This window comes from Symphodus melops (assembly GCF_947650265.1).
Source record: "Symphodus melops genome assembly, chromosome: 15".
Classification (NCBI taxonomy): domain Eukaryota; kingdom Metazoa; phylum Chordata; class Actinopteri; order Labriformes; family Labridae; genus Symphodus; species Symphodus melops.
Window position 1 is genome coordinate 23255261 of NC_136705.1, and position 12374 is coordinate 23267634.

The window sequence follows — 12374 nt, forward strand, 5'->3', positions numbered from 1 at the left end:
CGCAGCAACAGCAGAGAAATGAAAAAACAACAATCATTTCACTGAAATGACTTTCAACCCTTCAGCTCTGAAGACATTTTGTGAATCTTTTCCAGCGCGACAACTTTGGGAAGATTAAGGAAGAAGAATGTGAACTCTTAACAGTTTCGACAGGCCAAGAGACGGTTTGCTCTTTGCATGGTGGAGTTTCAGCTAACATGAGACAATCGATAAAGAGAGTGCATAAAGTCATGTGAACTACAGAATAATGATCTGTTTATCAATGCAGGGTTTTCATAGGAACTGAGAATCACAGCTACCCAGTGCTGGTTTTTGGACTTGTCCCCCGCAGACATAGATCTCTCTTTAGAGTGACATTCTGCACTGTAGATGATGAAATCCTCCAATTCTTTGCACTTTTATGTTAACATAATAATCAGAACATGTTGCGCTGTTTACCAGCACAATCTTTCACAGAGTGGAGAACTCTCCTCGTCTTGACTTCACTCTGCCTCTCTGGGACGCTCTCTTTATCCTGTTACTAAAGTGTTCCAAGCCGACCCAGCTCACTGTTGTTTTTTGGGTTGTTTTGTTGTTTTAGCGTTTCACAACTACTCAAGTGTTTTGTAGCCATCGTCTCAACTTCTCTGAAACATGTTTTCCACATCAAGTTAAACATGCGCGTATCATTTCCCAAAAATAATCAATTTTCGGAGTTTCGACATTTGATATGTTGTTCTATTTTCAATCAACTATTTGGCTTTCATGATTGTTTTTTACAAATCATGACATCCTGATTTTATTTCTGACCTTTTATAAAATCAGGGATGGTCAAAAAAAAAGTCAATGTCTTGTATATAAGGCTGCTTTACATTAGGACAATGCAACTACTGTTAAACGTAAAGACTTGTGTATTTTCCTTCTTAGAAGCCAGAAGAACTGAATCAGTACAGAAGCATTTAGTTAAAACTAATATACAGACATTACAGTTTTCTGGCCTGATTTTCACATAGAAGAAGGATAGATTACAATTTCAACAGAATTGACTATAAATACAAACCTAAGTGTGCGGAGGTCCCAAATCTTCATTCCATCTGTGACTGCGTTGGTCAGGAAGAGGTTGTAGGAATCTGGTGCTTGTGTGCTGAACATGGAGCCCTGGGAAATACACACAACGACAAAAAGGACTAGTCAGCACATGCTTGACTGAAATGGGTTGTAAATTTGATCGTCCAGTACGGGGAAAGTTTCTGTGCATCTTCAGCCGGCAAATAGTTTTCATATTTTTGTCTCAGTGAGGTTGCATTGTTAGCGTTTGATAATGTAGAAGATGACATAAAAGAGAAAGAAAGAACGTGAGAGAAGAGCCCACAATGGAGAAATTTACAGCATTACAGCAGCAACGATCAAGAAAAGAGAAAAATAACTGCAGAGCTGAAACAGAGCTGCAGTTACTCGGGACTTGCAAGATCAGGTCTTCAAAGAAATCTGGACTAAAAGCAAACTGGTGTTACGTTTTTGGGGTATGGTTTTCCATCCCTGATAGACCACAGTCAGGCTACAGCTATTAATATGAAATGTTTCCACCGAGTAGCTATCTATTAATGACGTTCAAACCAATCAGATGATGCAGTGTGTATGTGACAGGGAGGGAGAGAGAGAGCGATGGGGGTACGTGTCTTTTGTTTAGGTTTCCATTAAGAGTGTGAGAACGGCAGTCTGAGAGGGCATTTCCAGTTCCATTTTCCGAGAAGTCCTCAGCTCTGATGAGTTCCAGGTGAACCTTGCAGAAGAGGCGATGGAAATTTGAAGAGGGAAAAGCTGCTTCACATGCTGCCGTCCCTGATGTTTTGTCCGCCTCCGAACGACAAAGCACGGGGAGGGGAGGGAAGGGGGAGAGGGATGTTATGTGTGCAGTCCTCAGGCAGGGGCAATCCCTCTGATCCGCTGGTATTAACCCTACGGGCCATCAAATAGACCCTCGGGTACTCAGACCGAGGACCCCACATTGATGCAACAGCCAAGCTGAAACAACACTCGGCGGGCTTTCCACGTTGTATGGCGCATAAAAGCTTGGCGTGACAAAGAACAGGCAACTCTGGGTCGGTGCAGTAGAGTCAGCTGTGTGTACGAGTGCTTCGCAGTTGAATGGGTTAATGGATTTAATCCACGCCACTAGCTGCTGTTTGTCCAGCTAATCCAGGGCAGCCCAGAGTTTCAAGCATGCACAGGTCAACATGTAGAAGTGAGTAAAGTCAATACCCCAGGGTCACTAGGTACAAACCTCTCTTTTGCACAAATAAACACTTCTCTGTATTCCAATACGTTGCATAAGAATGATCAGGAAAATAAGATTTGCAGTTAATAAGATGGCAAACATTCATGTGATTTGAGAGAAACCAGGACCTTCAGTTCTCTGTCAAAGTGATAGCTTAACAGAAATGAAGATACTTTGCAGGAAACCCGGGCTCAGATGCATAACTTTACTCCCAGTATTTATAGCTTTCATTTTGAGTGATGCAGCGCTAGATACTTCATAACACCATAATGGACATGGAAACAAGCCCAAGCTGTCTACTTGTTAGACACCAGCAAATTGAGCCCACGTTGGTCCAAGACAGTGATGAGGGAGTAAGGCCACATAAACCCAAAGTGCATCATGGAACAGATTAACTCCAAGGCCATCATCCAGCATGGGATCTCTTCTTGACAACTCTTAATCCTGATGCACCGGGGATTTACATTTAAACACTCAGCAAGATGAACGATACTGCTGATGGCAGGTCCCGTCTGTCTGTCATGGAAACTTTTCAGTAACCATGACATTTGGTTTTTTTTTATCACCGTGACCTTCTTCCTTCACACCACAAACGATCGCTTCTAGTCCCTTTAAGACAATCTATACCTCACGTAACTCGCAGAAACATTTCATACATGTCTTATGTAACACTATGACATCTGCCAATAAGGAGGCCATTCAACAGTAGGATGCAGGACTGGGCTCTAAGTACCAACGGATGCCAAGCTAAGCAAACTCTGTGCCGCCTAGGTGAGCTGTAAAAGTCCCTCTGACTGTGCACGGATCACAAACGTTGAAGGCTAAATGAGAAAAAGGAAGATGTGATAAAAAATGAGTATTTGAAAGCATATAAAATGAACATGGTGAGTCTGAGGAGAGTGTGTTTCATTCTCAAATCTGCTTGTTTTACACCTTTAAGTGGAGGCTTTAAACTGTATTATATGACATACTCTCCTACAGTATATTCAATACTGTACTGTATGTGATCTCTGAGGCGATTACACACATATAGAATACACGCTACTTTAGCTTTCGTGTGAACATTTAAATGGCCTTACCTTGTTCTGTGTAATGCAGTGGGCGACCCTGCAGTGGGCATCAGGCAGCTCTGAGGCGACTGTTCCCGTGTTCATATCGAACACCTGAATGGACCGGTCTGAAGCGCACACCAGAACAATTTCTGAGACAGCTTTGAAGGAAAGTTCAACTGACTGTAGGCTGCTGTCGATGAGACGTGGGATATTAAAGTTTAACTCACATCTTAAAGAACTGTTTTTGTTAAAGCAGCTTTTAAAAAAAAAGAAAATTCATATATTTGGTCAAGTCTTCATTTTTTTTCTCTTTTCATACCCTGATGCAGAAGTTGTCTTCAAGTTTGCAAACTGTTTTATACAGTTTTAAAGCGTCTTCCTTTTACATGTATAGATGATTTTACATTATAAATCATTTTTACTTCTTGTGCATTTTTTCTTTTAGATTTGCTGTTTACTGATTTGAGAAATGTTATCAGTGGGCTTCCTAAAATCAAGTCATAAGAATGTTTTAAGTAATTAAAGTATTTTGTAAGAACTAGCAGTGTAAAGCACATTGGTGCAATATGCTTCCTGACAGAGACTCAGTCACCCTAAAGCAGCTCAGCTCAGGAGATTTATTGGAAGGTAAATGCACTGTAAACCCTAAACAACAAGTTGGAATGCAGACATTCCTGAAAAATTAAAAGACACAGGTAAAGCGGTCTGTGGAAACCCTGAAGCACGGACTGATTACTGTGGTTTTCATGGAAGCGGTCCAACAGGATACTCAAAGTGGAAATGCCTGAGAGATTGTTTGCCCACCGTAGCTTTAGTGCAGTTCACTGAAGCCTCCAGATGAAAAATGATAACAACAGGAAAAAGGATACGAGAGTAGAAATCATTGATGGCAGACATGGCAGTGATGTCTGTTGCCTGTGTTGTTGTAAAGCTTCCTGTTAAATTGACGGCGCTCCGTTGATGGTATCTGAGATGAGAAGAAAGAGTTGCATCGTTTTCTACACCAGTACAGCTACATTTATGATACATATTTGAACAAATCACTTGAGCAACATAGAGAGACAGTATAATGGCTCAGTCTTTATGACCCTGGAATCCAAAACAAGCCAACTCAAGTTCACACCAGGGTTGGAAATAAGCACCCGTCACCCGCCAAATATGGGTGAATTTACACAACCTGCCGGCCACTGAAAGTGAAGTGACAGAGTGATTTGAAACACAAAACAACTTCAATTGAATCCTTAAAAAAAACAAAAAACAAAAAAAACAGTTTAATGTTTTGTATGATGCTAATCTGACAATAACATGCATCTGTTATTTCTGAGGCACAGGATTCATAGGGTCAATAGCTCTTTTTTGAGTTTTAGTACAGTGTAACAAATGGATCAATGCATCACTATCAATCACACATTTTGTATTCACCTCTTGATGTTGTCCCGTGTGACGTCCACATTATACAGGTACAGGTGTAGTGAGGGTCCTGATGCCAGGAGAACAAATTTATCGAGGTAATAAAACTGAGCACTTCTGATGGGCTTGGAGAAGACACGCTCGCCCTGAAGAAGGGAAGAAGAGAAACACAAAATGAGGCCACAACCCTCGATGAAAGAAAGTACATCGCTCAATGAAAATTGTTTTTTCCAATTGTCTTTTTTTTAACAATAATGTTAACTGAGACAAAGCTTGAAAATCTCTGTTTTGAAACCAACTCCAAACAAAGTGATACCCAGTCTCAACCTCTGAAAGCTATCAAGAGGACCACAGCGCATTTACCCTGCACTATTTTAGCTTTTGATAAGTAAATATACTGTTCATTTGTCCCGTGAAACAAAGTATAATATATTATTATAATATTGTTGGCGTTATTGGTTGAGAATGTACGCATCAATGCACAGTTCAGATCCCCGACACACTCAGAGAAACCAGCGTCTCCTCATTGTCCTTCATGGAGTTTTTTAAAACCTGGAAAAAGGGGAGCAAAGACATCCTTCACGAAAGGGATGGAGTGAAGTCAAGGACAAGTGTCCTCATCAGAAGAGTTCTGTGTAGGGCATTGTACTCCTTAAATACTAAACTGCATGGAATACATCAAGGTAAAGGATGCAAACAGATGCACGTTTTTTCTTTTCTCCAGATCTTCCATCTTTCTGTCATCTGAGATTGTCCAACACAAAGCAGGTCATCTCTAGTGTTTTCAAGTACAGCTTTGTAAAGCTGTGTGTTATTCTGGCTCACCCCGACACATCTCTTGTCCCTTAAAAGATTTGCAGTTTGTTGCCAAGTTGACTCACAAGCGAGGCTACAGATCCGGTAAGGCTCAAAACTATCTCACTGAGCGGCGCAGAGCGGGGATCATGGTTAGCATCAGCTATGGGAAGACCCCAGACTTCTCACTTGACATGGGGAAGTAGACACACTTCTGACTAAACGTGATACCCAATAAAGTCGGAGGATTCTGCACATGATCAGATCTTTAGATGCACTGGGTGAAGCTGCTCTGTTTTCAAGCCAAGAAACTATTTCATCATCCCAATTAATGTGGATTTCTGGTTTTTAATTTCAATTTCAATTCAGCTTGTAAGAAACAAACAACATGAGGCCAAACACAGTAGCAACCACTGTGTTACTTTCATTCACGTGTAGCGTCAGGGCCTCATTTACAACCCTGTAATTAGGGACAAAATTCTTCCAGCGACCCCAGCCGTGCTTGAAAAACAGCAGTGAGAGTGAAAAATGTGTACAGCATGTGTGGAGGTACTTTGTTGTCTTCTTAACCAATTAGACTTTTAAGATCTTTGAAGTGAGGAGATGAATGGAGCTGCTCTTGATTTACCTCAAGACTTTGAAATAACAGGATGACTCAATAAGATCCATTTCAAAACAAAAACAAAAGTAGGTTTCAGTCAAAGCATGAGGGAGAGGATTGTCACGTTAAAGGCACTGTGTGTAGATTCTGCCACCAGGGGGCTCTCAAGCAAAAAAATTAAAAAGATGATGTTGAGGCTGGTGGGGAATCATGGGAGTTCTTTCTGCTACTCCCCCCATTACGTTGACCGTAGTCACAGTGAACGAGCCAAAACCGACCTGAGAAAGAGAATTTGTTTACAGACGATATATCTGAGTATAATTTACATGATGTTTTTATCACAGCAGCACATGCAGCGACAGTATGGCGGCATGGTGGCCACCACAACAAGACATGACCCGTTACAGCTTCAATAACTGTTGGGAACATTCAAGCTAATGTAAGTGACAAATTTAACAAAATGAATATATAAAACAGGTTCAGTCAAATCTTAATTAATGTATGTATTTTCATGAAAATGTTTTAATAAGATTCTTCAAATTGTACGTTTAACAGAATTTAAAACTTTACGATACTAGTCAAAATCAAACGATATCAATGTTTGAATCGCTGCTCTCTCTCTTTCACTTGGAGCAGATTTCAGTCGGATGTGTGACTGAAGATCTGAAGCTCTTCGGGACTCTTTGGTTCTTTTTGATACGATCATTTTAATGACAAAAATTGAATTCCTTGAAAAAAATGATAAGAAAAAGTACTGAATGATTTAGACGACCTCTGTGGGTAAGTTACCATAGTAACTGCAGGTTCTGGGCTGCCATGGGTCCAGATCCGTAACGACTGGTCCTCTGATGCACTGAGCCAGCATTGTCTGTTGAGGCTCCAGCTCACACTGCTCACCGGTTTGTCATGTCCTGCGTCAAAGAAGAGCTTTTTTAAGTTTCTCCTGGAAGAACAGCGTGTGGCCGCACACTTGACATTTATGAGCCCGTTAAGAGAACCAGTCGGAGATAGAGGAGAGGAGGCGCTGCATGACCTACTGGTCACCTCTCCTTCTGTCCTTCTATCTCTGCTGCCCCCTCCTGGACACTGTGTTTCCTCTGCAGGAGATACTCAACTTTTATTTTGACAATCAGTGATCGAGATTCTGCACAGGATGGCTTTCTGGTAGACAGACAAGACTGCTCCTTCTTACTTCATCCCCTTGATGAGCAGATTGGTCTGAATGAGGTCAGACTTTGTTTGTTCTCAAAAGAACTCTTTATCTTTGTTTTCTATGCTGACCTCGGATTAACTGTTCTACAAAAACGGAGACAAGACGTATCGAATCATTGCTTTGGAATAAAAGCAAAATAAATTCAGGTTTGAAAAAAAAAAGAAAATTGACTTTATGAGCGACAGCTGAGTAAGTGAATATTTGAATATTTCAGGAGGTCTTTCATCTCGAGCCATGGATCCATTTCAAGAATGTTAATCAAAGTTGTCTAAATATGGAAGACGTAAATTTAAGCCAAGGATGAACTTGTCTCATAAAACAACTGTGGTAAAATCTTGACCTTAAATAGCTCGAGAAAGTAGTCATGATCTGAAATTAGACAATAATCTAACAACAATAATTTAAACCATAAAATTAGCTTAATCTCTTAACAAAAACACAACAAACTCTCAGATGCACTGCTGTCGAAACCTCTGAGCCATCAGAGGTTTTCGTGCTGTGGGTGCTCACGTCTATTTCACCCACCTGTGTAGACAGTCGGATTGCGGGCGAGGGAGGATTTGTACAATAACACCGAGCTGTCGCCAAGACCACACAGGATCTGCTTTCCGTCACCTGGGAGGAAACAAAGAATCCTTTCAGTCGAGCAGATTCATAATTACCCAACATATGGAAGATGTTTTTAAACAGCAGAGAAGCCAAGAGGTCGGTCTAAAACAATCAAACAATACATCTTCGAACTTAAAACATGAACAGTTCATGATTTACTGTTAATCCTTCTTCATACTTCATACACCTTTCAGGTGAGAGAAAAACATGCTCTTATTTCTGTTTGTTAAAAGTCTCATATTATGCAGATTATACTTCACCATGTTGCTGTAAGTCTGTCTACAAACCCCCTAATGAACAGAGAAGTGCATTATCCTGGAGGACACTCTTCTGATACTGACACACATTATGTTTTTTATCGTATCGTACTGGAATAACCTCACCTGAATACTGGAGGCAGTTGACTGGTTTGTTTCCAGTGCTTTGATGAATGTGTGGAAAAGAAGGTGCTGCACTGTCTGCTGGATAATCTCTGAGGAGGAAACCACTAAATAACCAGAAAGGTTAGTACGACACTCATTTTTAAATCGTTCTGTTTTAAATACGGAGACTACTCACCTCTTTTTGTGAGCCTTGTTACAGGAAGCATTCTTCTGAACATTAGTTTTAGGGGAAAACATTTTCTTTCTGAAAAAGCAACACAGAATAAGAACCGTGATGTGTTCATGTATCTATTTACATTTCAAAGATTATTTTTTCACATCTAGGATCAACAAATTGCACGTTTACATTGAGGCTATAGTGAATCTCCCAGCTACTTTGCTGAAGCTCCGTTAAGAATAACGACTGGATGTCTGATGTTCACAAATGACAAGGTGCAAAAATCATATCAGGAATAATCTCGAAAAATGTGGGTGAACTTTTCTCATGATTGTGGGATTTGGAGACGGACTATGGACACATGTTAGTCTAAGACAACCCTTGTAAAGCCTATCGTGCATAAAATGGGACCTTTAAAATCAACCAGAACATTTAGGAGAGAAAGAGGATCCAATTTGGTTCAAGACTTGGCAAGTTCACAACGCTGACGTCACATTCGACCGCAGACCAAACTAAAGGTTAGCTTAACAGCCAAAAAGCTTTTTTCCTCATTTATGTAGGTCGGCACTTTTTGGCTCACTCGTACATTTGATGAAGATTTGGGGTTTTGCTAGTTAGTTGCTGTGCACAAAGAGTAACCTGCTCAGTTCTTTTCATGGCATTCATTTGAGCAGTTGCTCTGTACCTTCATCACATGTTTGGATAAAGCTAAAAAGCCTACCGTGGGCTGCTGGTATATCCAGAAGACTTCACTTCGGAGTGGAAAACCAGGGGCTGCTCCTTTATTCCTCCTTTTGTAAAAAGATAAGATTGATCATTTGTAAACAGGCTGACCCAGGAATCACCATTAGTTTGATTGATTTATGTACGTTTGTATGACCAGGCATCAAATATTTATTGTCCATGTTGTTCCTGAGTCACATGGAGCCACTCATTCTGTGGGGAGTTTTCAAAGATATGCAAAGAAAGAAAGATAAAAACGTTATTAGGGATTGTGAGGTGCATCAGTCTCAAACTGTGGGAAGGTTCATTTATGCTCCCTGTTTGCTCCCGGGGCCTTCACTATTGAAGAATGAGCTCACTTTTTCCACAACCATTAAAAAGTGTGAGTTCTTCCAAATACGATTCTCCTGTCAAATTCAGGCAGAGTGAGAAAAAGTAACCTAATCTCTGAAAGGCAACTTGAGACCTGAAATGCATAAAAACAAAATCCCGGCTTGGTTTACACCCTTCATTAAAGTGCGAGGACTTAAACTTGTAGGATGTTATTTCTCCAGAGCTTTACTAATATTGAACGAGACGGATCACTTGTAAGTTTGAGCTGCTCGCTAACACACAGTTGCAGTTTGATATTGCACCTTGAAAAGTGCTGAAGAGAAATCCTTTAGTAGGCGGGGCTAAAGCCTCCTCGCAAACAGAACACGCCCACCTGTCAGTCAAATAACACGTGTCTAATAATCCCAATTTATGCACATCGTTTATAATTAATATGATCAAAACTAATGAGTCACTAAAACATCTAGTCGTCATAAAGAGTGAATGAATGAAGATATAAGACATTCGTACAGAAACATGTTTAAAGCATGTTTTAAACATGGATAACCACGCTACATTAGCGGTACTGTATTGACCTTTATTTCCAACTCCAGAGGTCGCAGCTTGCTTCTCACAAGCGAGCAATTAACACATGACGTAATGTTGTTAGTATGCTCACAATGATTAACCTCATTAACCCCGTGCTGCTCAACAGGCTCACCTGTCTGCAAGTTCCTCACATCACATTTGAGTACTAGTTACTAGCTTAGGCTCTTGCACAACTCAACAGTCTCAATTAAAGATGTTCAATCCTCTCTCATCAAGGAGGACTTTCCATCTTTGATCACTCCAGGTTTGGCTTGACGGGTATTTTCCTGCATCGTACACTCGACAACATCTGATCACTTTTGGAGACGAGTAAATCAAAACTGCGAGGAGTGATGAGGTCTGAGCCGAGACGCCAAACACAAACTATTTTCTGCTGCAGTAAATATTTTACACAGAAACAAAACGTGAGCTGTCTGATCGGACTTTTCTTCAAACTTCGATCCATCTGAAACTGCACATCATCAATCAGTAGAGATAGCCTTACAAAGTTGTAATGTACAAACATACCACTGCTTATTTTATTTCTTGAAAAATAAGAGTATTGTAACACTGGTTGCTGTCGTTTGTGAGGGAGGATGCTGGAGGTAGCAGAACAGATTATACACAGGAAACTGCAGCGTGGGTTTAAAATCTTATTACCTGGCTACACAATCATTTGGCTTTGCTCAGCAGCCCTATTTACCCCTCGCTGGTATATAATAGTCATTAAGTTTTATAGAGCAGTTAAACCTTATAATTTACGCTGACTTGAGACCAGACACTATTTGAAGCAAAGTGAGAGACTCAGACAAATTTCCAAATCGTGTTATATATTAAGCGAATCACAGCGTCTCACTGTGCGCTCTGTTTACAGCTCTCATTAAATCAGATTTAGCCTAATCTGTCTTAATGCAACAAAGCTACGCAGTAAAACTCGTCAGTCTAAATCAAAACATAATTTTGCTTCTGATGCAACAACTCAATGAGCACCAAATTCTAAGTGTTAAGTGCACTTTTGCTTTTGGATCAAACTTCGAATATGCAAAGAAATTCTTGCAGCCTGTTTAAAATGCACCAATAAGTTGACAATGTTTAAACGTTGCTGACACATTTGTGTATTTTAGACAGCGTGCAGCTTTTGACTTGCAACTTTTGAGAGTTGAAAATTCAAAATGACCAAATATTAGGATGACTTGGACTCCTAATTTGGATGCTGTGGTGTCGGCGCGGGTATCGAAACAGTTTGATTTGAACTAGTATCATATACAAGCTTAAACTTCTGGTATCGTGAAATGCACTGTGTTCAGGTCTGCAGCTGGATAGATGAGTTAACAAGCTTTAAAAAGTAAATCCCTTTTTCGTTTTTTAAGAAGTGACAATGATTTGTTTTAGGGTTTTGGCTGCCTGAAGGACCCAGGCTAAGACGAGCCCTGGAGTCTATTCTAAAATAAACCACTAAGTCTTCTGCACTCAGACAGCGAAGAGAAGATGCTAAAAGTCAGACCTCCCTCCGAGTTGGTGAATGCTGCCCATAAAAAAGATTTTTTAATTCAAGCTTCTAAAAATGTACAAACCATAGCAGGTAGAGTAAATATGTGTCAGAGATATTCTTCTGACTGTAAGCAGACTCTCTGGAGTTATTGCCTGATTGAACTGTGGAAAGTAGGACACTCAGCTCAGGAGCACGCTCAACCTCAGACTGAAGGCACAGTGGATCTGGAGCCAAACTTTTGGTCTGACAGCAAAAGAAATCATGTAGAAACCTAAAGAATATGTTGAGCATGTGTAACATGTGTCCAGCATACTGGAGGAAACAAAGAGGGAAACAAATGAAATACTACCTGTAGGTATGCGAATGAAACACACGCCACTTTGAAGAGCATCAAATGGAGAGCTAGCTTTATTGGCCAGGTATGTTTAACACACATGGAATTTAAGTTTGGTAGACTGTGCTCTCTCTATACAATGTAAACATCAAATATTAACAATTAACTAAAAATTAAAGACTAATATGACAAGAATAAGGCTAAATAAGATAATAACATATAATGATATAAATAAGATAATAAGATAAAGATATAATGATATAAATAAGATAATTATTAATGAATTATTCTTGTTGTTTCTGTCTCTTTTGATTGCATCCTGGATCCCCTTGGTCTCAGTCTATGAAGCTGTGCTGCTGGGGTTCTTTGGATGTTGGGTAAATGTTGGTTGGGTTTTTGTGTTGGATGTTTGTTGCTCTTCGTTATATGTCAAAACACTTTTTAAGCC

The 12374-nt window shown here is 40.2% G+C and overlaps 1 protein-coding gene across 5 annotated transcripts in view; it reads right to left on the reverse strand.

The window, feature by feature from the left end:
* Nucleotides 1-12374, reverse strand: part of wdr27 (WD repeat domain 27) — a 39510-nt gene that overhangs the window by 20110 nt on the left and 7026 nt on the right. For all 5 annotated transcript variants that reach the window (XR_013780784.1, XM_079363560.1, XM_079363562.1 and 2 more), the window contains exons 13-21: nucleotides 9199-9268; nucleotides 8496-8564; nucleotides 8321-8424; nucleotides 7854-7943; nucleotides 6905-7026; nucleotides 4732-4865; nucleotides 4179-4276; nucleotides 3337-3458; nucleotides 1040-1137 (exon numbers count right to left, since the gene is read on the reverse strand). Coding sequence is in view for 4 of the 5 variants with exons in the window: in XM_079363560.1 (XP_079219686.1) it covers nucleotides 1040-1137; nucleotides 3337-3458; nucleotides 4179-4276; nucleotides 4732-4865; nucleotides 6905-7026; nucleotides 7854-7943; nucleotides 8321-8424; nucleotides 8496-8564; nucleotides 9199-9268 (907 nt within the window). In the remaining variant the exon portion in view is untranslated. The remainder of the gene's footprint in view (nucleotides 1-1039; nucleotides 1138-3336; nucleotides 3459-4178; nucleotides 4277-4731; nucleotides 4866-6904; nucleotides 7027-7853; nucleotides 7944-8320; nucleotides 8425-8495; nucleotides 8565-9198; nucleotides 9269-12374) is intronic.